Source organism: Erythrolamprus reginae, chromosome 3, assembly GCF_031021105.1.
Source record: "Erythrolamprus reginae isolate rEryReg1 chromosome 3, rEryReg1.hap1, whole genome shotgun sequence".
Classification (NCBI taxonomy): Eukaryota; Metazoa; Chordata; class Lepidosauria; order Squamata; family Dipsadidae; genus Erythrolamprus; species Erythrolamprus reginae.
In genome coordinates this window covers 47,437,270-47,458,631 of record NC_091952.1, presented here as the reverse complement: position 1 = coordinate 47,458,631, position 21,362 = coordinate 47,437,270, and the positions used below count along the sequence as shown (strand labels likewise).

General features: G+C 43.0%; 1 protein-coding gene across 1 annotated transcript in view; it reads left to right on the top strand.

Annotated features, from left to right (window-relative positions):
• Positions 1 to 18,585, top strand: part of LOC139165317 (U4/U6 small nuclear ribonucleoprotein Prp31-like) — a 38,981-nt gene extending 20,396 nt beyond the window's left edge. The window contains 10 exon segments of the mRNA XM_070748515.1: positions 6,091 to 6,197; positions 8,449 to 8,618; positions 9,096 to 9,253; positions 9,345 to 9,434; positions 11,691 to 11,818; positions 13,368 to 13,440; positions 14,341 to 14,469; positions 15,344 to 15,442; positions 18,462 to 18,547; positions 18,549 to 18,585. Coding sequence (XP_070604616.1) covers positions 6,091 to 6,197; positions 8,449 to 8,618; positions 9,096 to 9,253; positions 9,345 to 9,434; positions 11,691 to 11,818; positions 13,368 to 13,440; positions 14,341 to 14,469; positions 15,344 to 15,442; positions 18,462 to 18,547; positions 18,549 to 18,585 — 1,077 coding nt within the window.
• Positions 18,586 to 21,362: the final 2,777 nt, after the last annotated feature.

Sequence of the window (21,362 nt, the reverse complement as noted above, 5' to 3'; positions counted from 1 at the left end):
CTCTCTCTGTTGCTCTCTCGTTCTCTCTTATTTTCTTTCTCTCTCTCTCTCTTGTTCTCTCTCTTATTTTCTCTCTCTCTCTCTTGTTCTTTCTCTCTCATGCTTTTTCTCTCTTGTTCTCTCTCTCTCTCTCTCTCTCTCTCTCATTCTCTCTCTTCCTTTCTTCTCTGTGGAGGCCAGCGAAGGTTTTCCTTAGTTTGAATGTTCTGAGCAAGCTGGCAGGGGGATGGGAAGCAGCCCCTTTACTGACAGCGCGGGACGGGACTGTGAGAGGGGTGGGCATTCCCACAGCGTTCAGAGCGGCTAGCGGCCGGATCGCCAGTGCCGCTGCAGCCACCACTGTGGGAGGAGCCGGAGAGAAGGACGGATCGGGCGGGCGGGGACAGCCACAAGTGGAAGCCTCAGCCCAGGAGCTCCCACTTGCAGAAGCTGCCCCTCCCCCGGCTATTGCCCGCCACCGCTATTAGCGACGAGAAGCCATGGGCGCGAGGGGGCCGACTTTCAAAGCAACCTTTGCCGGCCTCCCACGGGAGGGTGCCAATAGCGGCAGCGGGCAATAGCCGGGGGGCAGCTTCTGCAAGTGGGAGCTCCAGGGCTGAAGCCTCAGCCCTGGAGCTCCCACTTTCAGGAGCCGCCTCGCGGCACACCTGACCATATCTCGCAGCACACTAGTGTGCCATGGCACACCGGTTGAAAAACACTGGTTTGGTGGACAGAAGGGAAAGGGGGCACATGATCAAAACATTTAAATATGTTAAATGGTTAAATAAAGTTCAGTAGGGAAGTGTTTTTAATAGGAAAGTGAACACAAGAAAAAGGGGACAAAATCTGAAGTTAGTTGGGGGAAAGATCAAAAGCAACATGAGAAAATATTATTTTACTGAAAGAGTAGTAGATCCTTGGAAAAAACTTCCAGCAGACGTGATAGGTAAATCCACAATAACTGAATTTAAACATGCCTGGGATAAACATATATCCATTCTAAGGTAAAATACAGAAAATAGTGTAAGGGCAGATTAGATGGACCATGAGATCTTTTTCTGCCGTCAGTCATCTATGTTTCTATGAAGCTTAGGATTCATGCAACACTAGGTTTCGCAGTGACAAAAAGAGACTAGGAAAATATTGCTATTGGGAGAAACCATTCAAAATAGAAGGGGGAAATATAGAGATGAGAAAAGAAAAGATAAAGATAGAGTTTGACAAATATTATACTTTAAAAAGAGGAAAAAAGTTTGGAGGGAAAGAAGCTGGGGCTATAAAGGTAAAAAGAAGAAAAAGAGAGCTTAAGAAAAGGAGAAAGGAAAATTATAGAAAATGGTTAAATGATGGTAGAAAAAACAGATTTCTCTCATCATATTTTTTATTTTTTTAATATTTGAAAGCATGAGGTGTAAGTTTAGACTGAATAAATAGTGCGATTATTGAATTATTAAAAAACAATTCTTTTGGTAGTACAGTATTATATTCTTTATTAGGTTGATGTAAGACTGGTTGTACTAAATGAATTATTGGAAGAAAGTATAAAATCTTTGCATTTGCCCCAAAGTGTAAATTAAAGGTGGAGAAGTGTTAAAGATAAAGAAGATATTAGACTGTGCAGAAATGAATAGATTGACAATGAATATTAAAGATAAAGAAGATTCTGATTATTACAAAATACGGGTGCAATTTTTTGGTTGCATAAGAAACTTAACTAAGAAAGAGATTGAGTAAAGAGTAAAGGGGGGATTAGAAGTGTTCTGTCTGGGTTCCCCCAGACCTCAACACCAACTGGAAAAAACAGCCAGACACTCTGGTAAAAGCCAAAAGTAGTTTATAACTGGAAAAAATAAGCACAGAGGAAAACCTGTTCTTCCCAACAGACAGGATATAATACGGTACAGCAGGGTCCTGATGTCCAGACAATACAGCAAGCTTCTTGCTGGCACCCCCCCCCCCCAAGGTTTCAATAGTCAAAGGCACAAACCAGGATTCCAAGACGCCAAAGTTCACAGTCAGGTCCCACGACTCTCAAAGATAAAACTCCACAAGCCAGGAAGGGTGGGTCTGCCTTTTAGCCTTTCCCAAGAGCACCACACCCAAACCCAGCTGCTGCCAGTTTAATGCTGAAAGTATTTAGCCAATTGACTCCGTCTCTGATTAGCTCTTCGTTGTCGCAGATCAATTATGGCTTGTGCACTTTCCTCTAAGGAATCCAGGCTGCTTGCTGAGGAGAGCTCCCCCTGGTGGGACTCTGGCTGTCCTCCCTCTTCTTCAGCCTGGGATTCCTCCTCGTCTGTCTGCACCTCCTGTTCCTCAGCCTCTCCCTCTGAGCTGGAAACCGACAGAAGGTCAGCCGTTCCCGGAGGGGCCTCAGACGGAACCACAACAAGAAGTAGTATTATTAACCCAGGTGATGAGAATAGCAGGGGGTAGGGAGGCAGCATCCAAGTTAAGCTTTGGTGTTAGTTTGAAAATAATAACATAATCATGAAAGCTTTGGCAAGACTATAAGACTCTAGAAAGAAGCTGCCAATCTAAACGATTGATGGAATTAGAAAGATTTCACACAGGGAAGGGTAAAGAAAGGACGAGAGGAAGTAGGAAGGTAGGAGGAAATAGAGGCTAGAGAGAGTGGAGAAGGAAGGGGGAGAGAAAGTCAAAGAAGGCAGATGGGAAAAGTGAAGAGGAAGGCAAAGGAGGGCTGAGATAATGGATGTTCAGACTGGCAGACATTTATTTATTTTATTTATTTATTTTATTTGTCATACAAATATAGTATTGTATTATAGTATGTTTAACACAATGTAAGTATAAAGTAGAGATAAAGATAAGGACAGGAATGCTAGGCACAAAGGTGCACTTATGCACGCCCCTTACAGACCTCTTAGAAAAGGGGAGAGGTCTATTGTAGATAATGTAAGGATGAAGACTTTGGGATTGGGGCATATTGATAGTAAAGATTTAGATTGAAGTCTAAGCAAGGTATTTTTGGTGATTTTTATTATGTTTTTATTATGTTTTTATGTACTAAGCCAAGTGTCAATATCGGTAATCCCTTTGGAGTTTAAGAAAGCAACCTCAACAAGAAAAAACCTAACTTTCAAGTTTTGTCCCAGACACTTATAGATGCTGTGAAGAGAAGTGCAACACTGCCACCTTAAGGTCAAAGATTAGGATATCCCACAGTCTTAAATTGATCGCTTTAATTTGTGGTTTTAATAACTCTTATCAAATTCTGTGAGTTTGTTTTTGACTATTTCTCCTTATTCGATTCCCTTATAATCAAAGGTATCTTATACATCTTACTCTATGTTTTCACTGTTATCACGTGTGATAACACTGCAATAACATCACCAAAAATAACATCATCTAAGGGGCGTACATAAGCGCACAGGAGTGCCTTCCGTCCCCTGTCTTATAGTCTCTCCTATATCTCCTATATCTTCTCTACTAAGCTTCATGTGTATTGGACAAAATAAATAAATAAAATAAATATTTTTTTAAAAAAGGCTTCAAGAGTTGTTAACCTAATCCTACATAGCTTCTGCTCCAGTAATCTCAGAGCATATTAAGCTTTCGCCAGAGCAGTCCGTGAATACAGCTCATCTGTCTGGAACCCACACCACATTTTGGATGTAAACACTCTAGAAAACATCCAGAGATACCTTACTAGAAGAGCCCTCCACTCCTCCACTCGCAACAGAATACCCTATGCAACTAGACTTATAATCCTAGGTTTAGAAAGTTTAGAACTATGTCACATTAAACATGACCTAAGCATAGCCCATAAAATCATCTGCTACAATGTCCTTCCTGTCAACGACTACTTCAGCTTCAACCACAACATCACACGAGCACACAACAGATACATACTTAAAATAAACTGCTCCAAATTCGACTGCAGGAAATACAACTTTAGTAACCGAGTAATTGATGCATGGAACTCCCTAGCAGACTCTGTACCTAAAATGGTCACCTAACATCAAAAACATCATCAAAAAAGCACAACAAAGAATGTTCTTTCTGTGCCAGCTCAGGAAGCTCAAACTGCCCAAGGAGCAGCTGATCCAGTTCTACAGAGGAATCATTGAGCCTGTCATCTGCACCTCTATAACTGTCTGGTTTGGTGCTGCAATGCAACAGGGCCGACACAGACTTCAGAGGATAATCAGAACTGCAGAAAAAACAATTGCTGCCAACCTGCCTTCCCTTGAGGACCTGTATACTGCACGAGTCAAGAAGAGAGCGGGGAAAATATTTACTGAGCCCTCGCACCCTGGACATAAACTGTTTCAACTCCTACCCTCAAAACATCGCTACAGAGCACTGCACACCAAGACAACTAGACACAAGAACAGTTTTTTCCTGAATGCCATCACTCTACTAAACAAATAATTCCCTCAACACTGTCAGACATTTTACTAAATCATCCTTTTCCTCCCACTTAGGACTGTATGACTGTAACTTGTTGCTTCTATCCTAAGATTTTTATTAATATTGATTGTTTCTTTATTGCTTATTTGACCCCTATGACAATCATTAATGTTGTACCACATGATTCTTGACAAATGTATATTTTTCTTTTATGTACCCTGAGAACATATGCACCAAGATAAATTCCTTGTGTGTCCAATCACACTTGGCCAATAAAATTTATTCTATTCTATTCTATTCTATTCTAGAATGCAGGCCGCACAAACAAGTGAAACACCATCAGTGAGTTGCAGCAGACCGTTAAACCACATGCCCTCCAGTTCATGGAACCAGTCCCTGGTGCCCAAAAGGTTGGGGGCAGCTCATTTACAGGACCAGACTATTTACTGCTATCTTATACCTCCCAGTGGCCAATAAGGCACCCCAGAGTTGGCCTTCTCTGCGTCCACCAAACACCAAACAATGTCAGTTGGCAGAACCTCTGGGAAGGGCCTTCTCTGTGGTGGCTTCAACGCTTTGGAATCAACTGCCTCGGGAGATCTGCATTATCCCCACCCTACCAGCCTTCCAAAAAGCCATTAAGACCTGGCTTTTCTAGCAGACCTGGGACCTGGAATGATCGAGAGTATGTATGGTTTTTATGGGCTGTTATTATGCTTTTATACTTTTACTGTTAATATTGTAACCTTTTTTATATTGCTTTTTAATTGTTCTTATTATTGTGAGCCGTCCAGAATCCACTGCAGTTGGACAGCATATAAATTTTACTAAATAAATAAATAGATAAACAAATAAATAAATATACCCTTTCCATCTATCTCAATTTAGATCTATCCAAAGAAGAATCTACTGTTTTGGTGTCACTATAAAGCTACACAGTGGATATTAAACATCACACAGGAAATCTATAGATCTACAGATTGCTGTGCAAGTCTACATGCTTCTTACTGCCACTTAGAAGACACCGCCAAATCCATAATCTATAACCAGACTCTGTACAATCACATTTGTTCTGTTTCAGTTGACGGAAATGCTCAACTGATGGAATTAAAATGAATGCCTGATTCAGGAGACTAGACTATCTACCCGATGTAATGAGTCGACAAATCAATATAGCCAGATCAATTTTCATGGCAGATATATTGAAATTCTGACCACAGATAGAGAACACCACCGATTCTCATTTATTTTCAGAGCTCATATCACTCAAATACATTATTAATAGGCTACAGCCCATATTGGACAATGACACTGCACTTTTTAGTCACTGGATGGCAAGTCAAGACTTACTTATTTACTTATTTACTTATTTACTTACTTACTTACTTACTTACTTACTTACTTACTTACTTATTTACTTATTTACTTATTTACTTATTTACTTATTTACTTACTTACTTACTTACTTACTTACATACTTAATTACTTACTTACTTACTTACTTTACTTACTTACTTACTTACTTACTTACTTACTTACTTACTTACTTACTTACTTACTTACTTACTTACTTACTTACTTACAGGCATATCTTTCAACTCCTTTGTTCTTGACCAACTGAAATCAGATGAAATATTTGATATTTCTTACAGTGCTTGTCAGCCTAACGTATATTCATTCAAACATTCCTGGTCATTGTCAACCTCTCCTTCAATTGTTGGACCTTTTCAGGAGCTGGGAAACAGTTTGGACAAATGCAAGAACAACGAGAACCTTCAACAGATCCTTACCAATGCCACAATCATGGTGGTCAGTGTCACCGCATCTACTATTCAAGGGTAAGTTTGGCCATCTATAAGAATTGAGGGGAGGATTTAGAAGGGATGTAGGAGATCAGTTCTGGGTAGGGGGTCAGGCCAAATCCACATACACAGCCAGAAACCCACCCACCCTTCACCCCCACAGCTTGTTTCACTTCTGACTCAAAGGTGAGTCATTCCTTTATTTTTTTCTAATTCTACGAGGAAAGATCTTCCAACCTTCTCTTTGGCATGCTAAGAGAGAAAGACCTCTTAAGTATTTAAACAAGCTTAGAATGAGTAACACTGCAGAATTGGTTTACTTTTAACCATTATACAGTGATCCCTCTATTATCGCAAGGGTTCCGTTCCAAGACCCCTCGCGATAATCGATTTTTCGCGATGTAGGGTTGCGGAAGTAAAAACACCATCTGTGCATGCACGCCCTTATTTTTTTCTATGGCCGCACATGCGTAGATGGTGGAGTTTGCGTTCCCCGCCACCCACGCAAAGGGGAAACCCCGATTCAGCTCCTCGCTGCTGCTGCGCTACCGAGCAGATCAGCTGCTGGGCGGCCGAAGGAACCTTCCCTGGGTCTTCCCCCTCTTGCTGGCGGGCGGGCGAGTGGCGGGCATCAGCGAGGAGCCGGGGTTTCCCCTTTGCGTGGGCGGCCGGGAAGACCCAGGTTGGGGGTTCGGGGGGGTGCTGGGAAGCCCCCCAGGCCGGCTGCGACCTTTTAAAACAGCCGCGCCGCTTCCCAGCTGACTCCCGAAGCCAAATGCGGAAGTGGTTTTTTTTAATTAATTTTTTTTTAATCGCGATATAGCGTTTCGCGAAGATCGAGATCGCAAAACTCGAGGGATCACTGTAGTAGGTTTCTCTCAGATGACTCTATATTCTACATGATGGGTGAAAAAGTGCTGGAATTCAAATGAAAGTGAGAAGGGTTTTGTCTTGAGGTCCCCCCTCTCCACTTGTGTATGTCTGACAATCATTACTATCTGGCTATACAGTGGTACCTCATGATACGAACCTCTCGTCATACGAACCTTTCGAGATACGAACCCAGGGTTCGGAATTTTTTTGCCTCTTCTTACGAACTTTTTTCACCTTATGAACCTGCCGCCGGCCGGCCACTGGGATGCCCCACCTCCAGACTTGAGTCCCTCCCATTTTTTCCCACCCTGTCCTGCACCTTTCTCCCCTCTTGATCTCCATGGATTCTTCCCGTTTTTTCCCACCCTGTCCCGTTTTTCCCCACCCTGTCCTGCACCTTTCTCTCCTCTTGATCTCCAAGGGTTCCTCCCGTTTTTTCCCACCCTGTCCTGCACCTTTCTCCTCTCTTGATCTCCATGAGTTCCTCCCGTTTTTTCCCACCCTGTCCTGCACCTTTCTCCCCTCTTGATCTCCATGGGTTCCTCCCATTTTTTCCCACCCTGTCCTGCACCTTTCTCCCCTCTTGATCTCCATGGGTTCCTCCCGTTTTTTCCCACCCTGTCCTGCACCTTTCTCTCCTCTTGATCTCCAAGGGTTCCTCCCGTTTTTTCCCACCCTGTCCTGCACCTTTCTCCTCTCTTGATCTCCATGAGTTCCTCCCGTTTTTTCCCACCCTGTCCTGCACCTTTCTCCCCTCTTGATCTCCATGGGTTCCTCCCATTTTTTCCCACCTTAACCTGCACCTTTCTCACCTCTTGATCTCCATGGGTTCCTCTCATTTTTTCCCACCTTAACCTGCACCTTTCTCACCTCTTGATCTCCATGGGTTCCTCTCATTTTTTCCCACTCTGTCCTGCACCTTTCTCACCTCTTGATGAAGGTGCAGGACAGGGTGGGGAAAAATGGGAGGGACTCATGGAGATCAAGAGAGGCTCTTTTCGCCTTGCTTCATTGGGACTGCCACCTCTTGCCACCTCTCGCTGTCCCTCCCCCCACTCTGTTCACCTCAGCTTCGTCTGCCGGCAGCTTTTTTTTTTAAACCCTTAATGTTTTAGATTTTCCTAATCGGCTTGCATGCATTATTGGCTTTTCCATTGATTCCTATGGGAAACATTGTTTCATCTTATGAACTTTTCACCTTACGAACCTCGTCCTGGAACCAATTAAGTTCGTAATACGAGGTATTACTGTATTTGAGAAAGGGTCAAGAATCCCACCAGGTTAGGGAAGACAGAACTAATAGCTATAGGGATGCTGCCGAGAGAAAGGACCTGGCTTTTACCATGTTGTTATTAGAAAAGACGCAAAATGAATATGAAGGTCTCAAGGGAGTTCTTTCTTTCTTTCTCTGCAGGCAACAGTTGACGAGGGAGGAACTAGAACGCATCGAGGAGGCCTGTGACATGGCCCTAGAGCTGAACCAGTCGAAGCATCGCTTCTATGAATATGTGGAGTCCAGAATGTCCTTCATTGCCCCAAACTTGTCCATCACTGTTGGGGCCTCAACTGCTGCCAAGATCATGGGTAAGTCTGTTTCTGGAGAGCTGTGCACTTGTGTGTAGGACTTTTTGATTAAACTGTAGAGTTGTGGGACATATGTGGTCTTTAGAGGGAAGTGAAACCTTTCCCCTCTGAAAAGATAACTTTTTTTTATTATTGGGGAAAACTTTTACCCTTTATAGTTCAGCTGTCCAAAGTTTTGTCAGAATAGCTCTTCCACGAGCCGTTTCTGTTTCTTCATTTAAAACAACGGAGCCAAGAAATGCCCTGCTGAACATGATAATCTGATAACATGATTAATTCTGGCAAATCTCCAAAGAAGGATTAGCAAAAATCCTTCTTTGTGGACAGCAAGCTCAGTTTCTCAGGGGGAGGCCCTTCTCTTCGAATCTCAACAAGTGGGGAAACTGACTTGCCAAAGAATCAGCTGAACAAAAGCCTTGCACCTTCTTGTTGATCTTGCTGTGTGATGTTCACGCTCTGTTTTGTCTTTGTTTTAAGGCATTGCTGGTGGACTCACCAACCTTTCTAAGATGCCAGCTTGTAACATCATGCTCCTGGGAGCCCAGCAGAAAACTCTCTCAGGCTTTTCCAGCACTTCTGTGTTGCCTCACACTGGTTACATCTACCACAGTGGCATTGTACAGTCATTGCCTCCGGTAAGTTTCAGAATCCAAACCTCCTTTTTTTCTGATTGATGTGTTCGTGCATGAGGCTCCAGCACTGATTTTCATTCCTCCTATTTTGTAGGAGCTGTGGAGGAAAGCGGAATGTTTGGTGGCATCAAAATGTACCCTAGCAGCTCGTGTGGACAGCTCCCATGAGAGTGCGGAAGGGAAGGTGAGTTTAAGGGCTCTAGGACAGCGGCCTCCAACTTTTCTGGCGGAGGAAGAGGCAGTGGGGGAGGATGGGATAGTTTTGTGTGCAAGGCTTTCATAAGGGAGAGGGTCCGCAACTTGGGCCTCCTCCTCGATCCACAGCTCACATTAGAGAAACATCTTTCAGCTGTGGCGAGGGGGGCCTTTGCCCAGGTTCTCCTGGTGCACCAGTTGCTGCCGTATCTGGACCGGGAGTCACTGTTCACAGTCACTCATGCCCTCATCACCTCGAGGTTCGACTACTGTAATGCTCTCTACATGGGGCTACCTTTGAAGAGTGTTCGGAAACTTCAGATCGTGCAGAATGCAGCTGCGAGAGCAATCAGGGGCTTCCCTAAGTATGCCGATGTTACACCAACACTCCACAGTCTGCATTGGTTGCCAATCAGTTTCCGGTCACAATTCAAAGTGTTGGTTATGACCTATAAAGCCCTTCATGGCACCGGACCAGATTATCTCTGGGACCGCCTTCTGCCGCACGAATCCCAGCGACCAGTTAGGTCCCACAGAGTGGGCCTTCTCCGGGTCCCGTCAACTAAACAATGTCGTTTGGCGGGACCCAGGGAAAGAGCCTTCTCTGTGGTGGCCCCGGCCCTCTGGAACCAACTCCCCCCGGAGATCAGAATAGCCCCCACCCTCCTTGCCTTTCGTAAGCTCCTTAAAACCCACCTCTGCCGTCAGGCATGGGGGAACTGAGATATTCTTTCCCCCTAGGCTTCTACAATTTATGCATGGTATGTTTGTATGTATGATTGGTTTTATAACAAGGGTTTTTAGCTGTTTTAGTATTGGATTGTCACATGCTGTTTTTACCACTGTTGCTAGCCGCCCCGAGTCCATGGAGAGGGGCGGCATACAAATCCAATGAATGAATGAATGAATGAATGAATGAATGAATGAATGAATGAATGAATGAATGCAGCTACTCACCCACCATTTCTGTGGCCCAGTTCTAAATGGATTTATTCTAGCACTAGACAATGGGCCAGGATTGGGGACCCCATGCTCTTCTTGAGCACTGGGGTAGTAGCAGGGATAGAAACATAAGTCAGACTTCCTGAGACATCTCTAAGTGAAATGTTAAAAGACTTTATTTCACCAAAGATATGCAGCAAGGACCTAAGGGCCTTCCTCAAAAAGCTAGTTAACCCCTTTGGAGAAAGTTGGGTGCTCACAGTAATTATTGCTTTGGTGTTTATAAACATTTTGGAGGCTCCGTATAGGCTAAATAAGGAAATGGGTAATTTCCTTAAATTGTTTGTTTGTTTGTTTGTTTGTTTGTTTGTTTGTTTGTTTTGTCCAATACACAATGAGGGTTTTAGTGGGCATATATCTATATAGACATAGTAAAAAAATATATCTAAGAAATAATAGAAAAGAAGGTATAGTAATAGAACATATCAATGAAAGAATAGAAGAAGAGATATAGGAATAGAAGAAAGGTATAGGAGATATAGGAGAGCAATAGGACAGGGGACGGAAGGCACTCTAGTGCACTTGTACTCGCCCCTTACTGACCTCTTAGGAATCTGGATAGGTCAACCGTGGATAATCTAAGGGTAAAGTGTTGGGGGTTTGGGGATGACACTATGGAGTCCGGTGATGAGTTCCACGCTTCGACAACTCGGTTACTGAAGTCATATTTTTTACAGTCAAGTTTGGAGCGGTTAATATTAAGTTTAAATCTGTTGTGTCCTTTTGTGTTGTTGTGGTTGAAGCTGAAGTAGTCGCCGACAGGCAGAACATTGCAGCATATGATCTTGTGGGCAATACTTAGATCATGTTTAAGGCGTCTTAGTTCTAAGCTTTCTAGGCCCGGGATTGAAAGTCTAGTCTCATAGGGTATAAGCTTGGCCTAGGATATGGACCTACTATAAGAGGGAGATTAAAACTGAAAAGTAGTTATTTTTCTTTAGGGAAAGACTACAAAGGTGTAACTAGGCCAAGAGGAGAAACTGAGAAGGCCGATAGATTAGCTTTAGTCTGTGGGGATATTTATTATTTTATTTATCGATTTTGTCCAAAACACAATAATACACAATGAAGGTGATAGAGGACCAATCTTCTTCAGCCTAAACTGCAACCCTCACTTTTCTCACTTTGATGCAATGTTGCTCTCCAGTGCTTTCCACTATTATGAAAAGTGGTAGTGAAACTTAAAAAAGAGTTCCTTTCATCTCCTCTAGCTTCATATTTTTTTCTTCTGTTAACCATCCAGGTTGGATACGACCTGAAGGAAGAGATTGAGAGGAAGTTTGATAAGTGGCAGGAGCCACCTCCAGTGAAGCAAGTGAAGCCCCTGCCAGCCCCTCTGGACGGACAGAGGAAGAAACGGGGAGGCCGCAGGTAAGGAGGGGGGTCCAGGCAAAAAGCTTTGTAAGAACTCAGGGTTCTTTGCTTTCCAAATGTTGGACACACCACAGCACAGCAAATCTGTACACGGTGCTTCATTGCAGCACACACATCATCCCCAACAATAGGGGAATGAATGAATCTGCATGAATCCCAGCGGCCGATTAGGTCCCACACAGTTGGCCTTCTCTGTCGACTAAACAATGTCGTTTGGCGGGACCTAGGGGAAGAGCCTTCTCTGTGGTGGCCCTGGTCCTCTGGAATCAATTTCTCCCCGGAGAGTTGAACTGCCCCCACCCTCCTCGCCTTCCACAAGACCCTGAAGACCTATCTATGTCTCCAGGCATGGGGCAACTAATGTATCTCTTTTCTGACCGTTAAGAGTTATGTGTGGTTATGACTGTACAGAACTGATTGTTTTTTAAGCTAGCGGGTTTTAGTTATAGTTTTAATATAGTTGGTTATGACCTTTAAAGCCCTTCATGGCATCGGACCAGAATATCTCCGAGACCGCCTTCCGCCGCACGAATCCCAGCGACCGATTAGGTCCCACAGAGTGGGCCTTCTCCGGGTCCCGTCAACTAAACAATGTCGGTTGGCGGGCCCCAGGGGAAGAGCCTTCTCTGTGGCGGCCCCGGCCCCCTGGAACCAACTCCCCCCGGAGATTAGAACTGCCCCTACTCTCCCTGCCTTCCGTAAAGCTCTCAAAACCCACCTTTGTCGTCAGGCATGGGGGAACTGAAACACCTCCCCCGGCCACGTATAATTTATGTATGGTATGTTTGTGTGTGTGCTTGTTAATATAGTGGGGTTCTTTTTAAAACTATTTTAAATACTTAAATTTATTGAATTTATTTGGATTTGTACGATTGTTTATATTTTTTGTTGTGAGCCGCCCCGAGTTCGCGGAGAGGGGCGGCATACAAATATAAATAATAAATAAATAAATAATAATAAACCATTAGATTTATATTGCATTGTTTTCTTACTGTTGTGAGCGCCCCGAGTTCTCTGAGAGGGGCAGCGTACAAGTCTAATAAATTATTATTGTTGTTATTAATAATAATAATAATAATAATAATAATAATAATAATAATAATAATAATAATAGACTGTCTCTCTCTACCCTTTAGGACTTGCAAAGTGATGTTGCCATATAAATATGTTGTTAATATTCAATCCTTTAATGTTTACTCCAAGCAAAAATGTACATCTGTAAAATGACCTAAAACCATCACCTCTTTCCAAACGTTCTCACCATAGTTGGGGTGAGGTGGTTTCAGTGTGGAGTTGCTATCAAGCTCCCACAGGATGACCACAAGGATGTGCTGCACGTTGTAGCTTGTAGTCATGGCAGTTGACTGATAATCATCTTGCCTGCTTCTAATAGCTGCCATAGGTTCAGCATCTCAGCCATAGGCTATAATCGAAATCGAATGATCCTTATTATGGTCATAGGCTAGCTTAGGTCATAGCATAATAAAGTTGCTACTGTGAAATGTTCAATTTGTTTGTTTTTTAATATTCTTTTTCCTCTCTTCAGGTATCGTAAGATGAAAGAACGCCTTGGCTTAACAGAAATCCAGAAGCAAGCGAATCGGATGAGCTTTGGAGCGGTATGAGATTCTGTTGCTTTCAAATGTCTGTTGCTTTCAAAGGTTCCCATTCTTCACATTTGAGGAATGCCAAGTTATATGTGGAAATTTAATGTTCTGTTTGCAAGAAATGTATAACGTTGTTACCGTTGTAAGCAACTACCAGAACGGGGTTGCTTTCTTCTGTTCGTTCAAGGCCCAAACCACATTCAAAATGTTTAGGGCTGCTTTCTGAACATACGGATTTGAATTGAGACTACAAAACATTTTTGCCTTTAGGTAACTAATCTGATTTAAAAAGAGGCAACTCCAGTATCCATGCCTGTGCTTTGCTGCCAGATGACTCTGGATTTTATTTATCTATCTATCTATCTATCTATCTATCTATCTATCTATCTATCTATCTATCTATCTATCTATCTATTCGATTTTTATGCCACCCTTCTCCTTAGACTCAGGGCGGCTTACAACATGTTAGCAATAGCACTTTTTAACAGAGCCAGCCTATTGCCCCCACAATCCCCCCTGAAGCCACAGGTGTACAATTTGGGGATACTCCTAATCTTACAAGTGTTGCTAGATAGACAGGTGAGAGTGAGGCACCAGATGCATCATTTTTGTAGCCTTTCCTGGACAACAATTCCCTATGCCCTGCTGATGGGTGCGGTCTACCAATGCTATATAACAGTATTGTAAGCACAGCATTAACTACAAATATGCTCCTGAGTGCAGTTCCAGCTACTGGTTTTAACCTAAAATGCTATATTTGTCCAGGTGTTTGGGTATCTGAAGGACCATCCACTTAAGCTAGAACCAGCCCATGTTGTCCATTTGCATATAACTTCTGTAAAATGAAAGGAGTTCTTCGGTGGTATGATATAAACACATTCTTTACCTTGCTTCTTCTCATGCCTTTTCCAGATCAAGGAAGATGTTTACCAAGAAGACCTTGGTTTCAGTCTTGGCCACCTAGGCAAAGCAGGCAGTGGCCGTATCCGGCAGACACAAGTCAATGAGGCCACAAAGGCCCGCATCTCAAAAACACTGCAGGTGAGGAAATGGAGGCTCAACAAACTGCAAATTTCCAATTTCTGTTTTTGTCCTTCCAAAGAGCAAGTTTGTCTCAATCTCATTACAAATGCTCCAGGCTTGTATAGGTCTGTATAGTGTTTTTGACTGAATTCATGCAACAGGCTGCAATGTAATGTTTGGGGTGGATTGCAGGGGCAGCCAACCTTGGCAACTTGAAGATTTGTGGACTCCTCAGCTAAGCATCTGGGAGTCCACAAATCTTAAAAGTTACCAAGATCAGACACCCCGTGCTTTGGTGCATGTGAATGCTGCCACTGGTAGTTTGTAAATTGTGGTTCAGTCACAAGAACAACTGTGTAATTTTATCACTATGTGATTGTTTCAAGCATGCATGTCTTAATTGCAAATCAGACCTTGTTAGTACATGGTATATATCCTACTGTGGGGTTATCATATAGTAAACTACCAATGGTAATCTAACTGTAAAGATGTAATGTGTCCTTAATAACTTTGACTGGTTTGGCCATGAGAGGGCGCCAGCACTGTTCCCTATGGGGGGGAGCTTACTTTGAGATATTGTGAGTCTGTATTATTCTTAGCTATGTGCGGTTTGTATCTATTGCTACTATATGTTATATATATGTAAATATAATATTGTTAAATACAGTACTAAGTCTGTGTCTTTAACTGGCTAGCCCACATTTCTACACCACTGCAATAACTCTGCTGAGTGTAGGGCTAAGGTTTCGCACTGAGACCTATTAACAGACCTGTCACTTTTTCACTACCATTGTAACTTTGGTCACTGAACAAATGGTTGTAAGCCTGTAATCTGTATATATTATCCAATATGTATATTAAAATTCCAAATGTCACCTTTTTGTCCCAACAGCGCACACTCCAAAAGCAAAGCATGGTATGCGGGGGAAAGTCAACCATCCGGGACCGTTCCTCTGGCACAGCTTCCAGTGTGGCTTTCACTCCATTGCAGGTAAGCATTGTTTATTGTTTATTGCTTATATTCCACTTTCCTGTTGTTCCTCCACGACTGGAAAGCACTAAAGTAGGGAATTTTTGTATGTTCATCGAAAGCAGGTGTAGGCAATGTTGGCTCTTCTATGACATGTGGACTTCAACTCCCAGAATTCCTGAACCTATCATGCTGGCTTAGGAATTCTGGGAGTTGAAGTCCACATATCATAGAAGAGCCAACTTTGCCTACCTCTGATCTAAAGAATTTAGAATGGTAACTTCGTTTCAATTTAGAGATATGGAGCACGTGTATAGTGTAGAACTGAATCAGTTCAAGCAGTGTGGAGGGAAAATATCTTTTGATATGCTTTTAGGGATGTGGATACATTGTAATTAGTGTTGGGCGAACCGAACCTGCAACGTTTGGGCTCATGCCGAACTTTGCTGGGTTCGGCGTTCATTTGAACGCCGCGAAGCGCCGCCGTCCAAGAGGAAAGCGGCGCTGCAAGCAAAAGAAGGTGGGGAATCCCACAATGGGATTCTGGGGGCGGGGCTTTGATGTCACGGAGACTCCTTCCTGGCCGGACGAAATGGAGAGGAAGGAGTCTCCGTGACATCAAAACCCCGCCCCTGGAATCCCATCATGGGATTCCCCACCTCCTTTTGCTTGCAGTGCCGCTGCGGCATCCTTTTCCGTAAAAATAAAAGGAAACAAAAGGAGGTGGGGAATTCCCCACCTCCTTGTTTATTTTTATGGAAAAGGACGCCGCAGCGGCGCTGCTGCTGTTCAGGTTTGGGTTCGGCGAACTCACCCAAACTTCACAGCAAAGTTCAGCCAAACCCCCCAAATCCAAACTTTGTTGGGTTCGCTCAACACTAATTGTAATGTAAAAATTTGATAAATATATAGCAATAGCACTTAGGCTTATACACACCTTCACAGTGCTTTACAGCCCTCCCTAAGTGGTTTACAGAGTCGGCATATATTTTATCTACCTTGGAAGGATAGAAGGCTGCTGGCAACAGGTGATCAGCAGATGTAGCCTGCAGTACTGCACTCTAAAGACCGCATCCAGTTTGCTTGTGCTTGTCAGTCATCGAAGAGCCGGTCGCGAAGGGAATGTGAGACTCTACCCACCCACCCAGATGCTGCCATTTGGGTTCCTTTTGCAAAACAGACCAAAATACCTTAAGCAACTTTCTGTCTAAGCTTATTTTCTTGCAGACCCAAACTTAAGTAACATCATCATCTGTTGTAATCATAGATTTTAAGCACTGAAATTTGGGAATAAAATATTGCTAGAGAGTGATGTTTTAAGCCTAAATTATGTACTGAATAAGATCTTTATTTTTCCTCTATGGAAAGGCAGGAAGCAAAGTCCAGGCTGAGCAAGCATCCTGCAGAATCATGATAAGGAAATATATGCCTTACACATTCCTTTGTTAATCACCAGTAAACACACATTCCAGGAAAGGGGCAAAGATTGTAGCTTCCGTTAATTATCTATAGGGAAGCCACAAGAGAAGTTTGCTTTATATGGTGCTGGCTTAATGTATGTGACGTTCGCGAATTGGTTATTCTGTACCACATGTCAGAACTGTGAAAACACAATAAATAGGAGAGACCTGGATCTATTTGAGGTCGTCCTCCCATCGAGAAAACTTTCTCTCTGTCATTTCATTCTGATGTGACAATCATGGCATGCTGTGTCTCCCTAGAGGGCGACCCACCGGGGGAGGGCGGAATGCTTTCAGTCATCATGCTAGCACAGAGGATGTTACCTAGTTTGGCTAATGAAACATCTGTAAGAAAACAACCAAGCTCAGAGAGCACCAAGAACCCCTCATTTCTATTCTGAGTTGCAAATATTCTCCTATACAGTATTAGTATTTGTGTGTATTTATTATTTATTTATTTATTATTTGGATTTGTATGCCGCCCCTCTCCGAAGACTCGGGGCGGCTCACAACAAGTGAAAACAAATCATAATAATCCAATTAATTAAAATATTTAAAGATTTTAAAAAACCATATACTAACAGACACACACACAAGCATACCATGTATAAATTAAACGTGGCCAGGGGGAGATGTTTAATTTCCCCATGCCTGACGGCAAAGGTGGGTTTTGAGGAGTTTACGGAAGGCAGGAAGAGTAGGGGCAGTTCTGATCTCCGGGGGGAGTTGGTTCCAGAGAGCCAGTGCCGCCACAGAGAAGGCTCTTCCCCTGGGGCCCGCCAACCGACATTGTTTAGTTGACGGGACCCGGAGAAGGCCAACTCTGTGGGACCTAATCGGTCGCTGGGATTCGTGCGGCAGGAGGCAGTCTCGGAGATATTCTGGTCCGATGCCATGAAGGGCTTTAAAGGTCATAACCAACACTTTGAATTGTGACCGGAAATTGATCGGCAGCCAATGCAGACTGCGGAGTGATGGTGAAACATGGGCATACCTGGGGAAGCCCATGACTGCTCTCGCAGCTGCATTCTGCACGATCTGAAGTTTCCGAACACTTTTCAAAGGTAGCCCCATGTAGAGAGCATTACAGTAGTCAAACCTCGAGGTGATGAGGGCATGAGTGACTGTGAGCAGTGAGTCCCAGTCCAGATAGGGCCGCAACTGGTGCACTGGTGCACCAGGCGAACCTGGGCAAACGCCCCCCTCGCCACAGCTGAAAGATGTTTCTCTAATGTGAGCTGTGGATCGAGGAGGACGCCCAAGTTGCGGACCCTCTCTGAGGGGGTCAGTAATTCCCCCCCCCCCAGGGTAATGGACGGACAGATGGAATTGTCCTTGGGAGGCAAAACCCACAGCCACTCCGTCTTATCCGGGTTGAGCTTGAGTCTGTCCAGGCTGGAGAAATTGGGGTATATTACACGACTTCCTCTACTCCAGAGTATCCTCTTTTAACCTGATGCTCTCAGGTGTTTTGCAACTCCTGGAATTCCATTGCCGAAGGATGACAGATTGGATAAGCTCTCTATATTCTTTGTTTTTCTATTTTGCCTGTGCAAACTTTTTCTCCTATCCATTTACAGGGTCTGGAGATTGTGAATCCACAGGCAGCTGAGAAGAAGGTTACTGAAGCCAACCAGAAGTACTTTTCCGGAATGGCAGAATTCTTAAAAGAGAGAGAAGAGTGGTATTATGTCCACTTCATAGCAAATATGAATTCTGCTGTTTCAACCAGAAGTTGGAACCACATCACACGTGCTGCTAAAAAAGTTTACACTTGATATGGATCTTATTGAAGTTGAAGCTCAATATATTTGATTTTTACAACCCAACTATGAAGTTCTTTCCAAATATCCAAATGAGAGCCTGTTATTGAAATTTTCCCTTCCCCCTAGGCTTATAGAATTTATACATGGTATGCTTTTTGTATGAGTGGTTATTTAAATTGGGGGGGTTTAGATTATTTTTAATATTAGATTTGTTTATATTGTCTTTTTATATTGTTGTTAGCCGCCCCGAGTCTTCGGAGAGGGGCGGCATACAAATCTAATAAATACAAATACAATTGTTTAGCTAATGATGGGCCCAGGATTCCTCAGCCACATGGCTATTGTTGAAACCTGGGAATTAAACTCCACATATGCGGAAGTTTTCAAAGCTGAGAAACAGGGCTATAGTTGGGAGTACATCTTAATATTCTCTAAATGGCCATACTAACAGAAATAGATGCGAGTTGCAATCTTTGAGCAGCACAGAATTAGGGTTGGAATTACGTCTATTTAAAGGGGCAGAAGTGAGAGTAGAATGAATCTAACCCAAAACTTGTGTCAGTGGCAAAGTGAATAAATATGTTATATGTAGAAATATGGTTGAGCGTAACTCTGAGAATGTGAAGATAAATTGCATTCTATATTTAATACAGAAGTAAATTAAAAGGACATTTTTACTTTCAGATGTCAACGAGGATTTCATTTAGCATATTAAAACCACAGCACCATCCCTGACTTACTTTACCCATTTATCTGTACTTACTTCCTTTGTTTTGGTTTATACCCTACCTGATATCTTGTACATTTGACAAATGAATAAATAAATATGTTACAATAAGATAAATGAATCTGAGCTGATATTTCATTACTTCCAGGAAGAACAATTAGCGGGTGGTGAAATAAATAACTGAAGTTTTATAGTATATTTTACTTACAATAGTTTGAGAATAGCATTCCGTATATATTTCAGAAGAAGAAATTCTATTAATCCCTTTGTTTTGTGGAGTAAGAATAAATGAGAATTCTTGCTATCTCTGTTGTCTTGTGGCTTGGACATCATTCTTCTCAGCATAGCTCTTCCTGTACCCTTGCAATAGGACTTTACTTTCTTGTAAATTGAGCACAGATTACAGGTAAAACTTGAAAAATTAGGATATCATGCAAAAGTTCTTTAATTTCAGTAAAGCAGTTTAAAAGCTGAAACATAATATATGAGACTCACTACCTGAAAAGCAAGATAGTTCAAGCTGTGATTTGTCATAATTGTGATGAGTATGGGGCAGTGATGGGCTACCAAAATGTTTACTACCACACTGTAGGCGTGGCTTATGCATTTTGTTTCAACATCTTTCAGTGCAAATTGGGTGTCCTGGGGTGGAGCTCCATTTTCGCTACCCTACTGCGTTCTCCCACATCCGGGCAGTAGCCCACCCGATTATCTACTATATAAAGTGCATGTACACATACACACGCACAGATCTTCTAAAATTATACACATTCAACCTCATTTACTGTGATAGGAAAAATATGCCCAGAAGGGGGGGAAAAGAAAAAAAATCAAAATTTTGCTACCGGTACTGCATACCTGACCATACCCGTAGGAGTCCACCACTGGTATGGGGTACAGTTCATGAAAACTCCAAATCCACCATCTCAAAGAGTTAGAATATTACATGCAATCAATAAAACAAGGATTGTACATAGAACAATATAGAACACTCTGAAAAGTATAAGCATGGCATGTGTACTCAGAACTTGGTTTGGGCCCCTTTTACAGCAATTACTGCCTCAAGGCGATGTAGCATGGAAAATATCAGCTTGTTGCATTGCTGAGGTGTTCTGGAAGACCAGGGTGCTCCAATAGTGGCTTTCAACTTGTTCAGTCTCATATCTCTCTTGGCAATGCGGGTTTGCTGGCTAATCAAACACTGTAATCCCACGGTCATCGAACCAGGTTTTGGTGCTTTTGGCAGTGTGGGCAGGTGCCAAGTTCTGCTGGAAAAAGAAGTCATCATCCCCATCCAGCTCATCTACAGAAGGAAGCATGAAGTTTTCCAAAATCTCCTGGTAGATGACTGTGTTGACCCTGGACTTAATGAAGCATGGTGGACCAACACCAGCAGATGACTTGGCTCCCCAAATCAACAGATTGGAAACTTTACACTGGACTTCAAGCATCTCGCTTTGGGTTCCTGTCCATTCTTCCTCCATACTTTGGGTCCTAGGTTTCCAAGTGAGATGCAAAAGTGCTGTCATCAGAAAATAGGACTTTGGACCACTGAGCAACAGACCAGGTCTGTTTTTCTTCAGCCCAGGTAAGATGCTTATTGTTCAGGAACAGCTTGACAAGAGGAATATGACATTTGAAGCCCATGTCCAGGATCTGTCTGTGTGTGGTGGCTCTTAATGCATTGACTCCAGCCTCAGCCCACTCCTTGTGAAAGTCCCTGACACTTTTGAATGGCCTTTTCCTGACAACCCTCTCAAGGATGCAGTCATCCCTGATGCTTGTGCATCTTTTTCTTCCTCATTTTTCCCTTCTACATAATTTTCTATTAATGTGCTTTGATACAGCACTTTGGGAACATCCAACTTTATTTGCAATTACCTTTTGAAGCTTTCCCTCCTTATGGAGGGTGTCAAAGATGGTTTTCTGTACAACTGTCAGGTCAGCAGTCTTTCCCATGATTGTGATTCCTACTGAAACAGACTGAG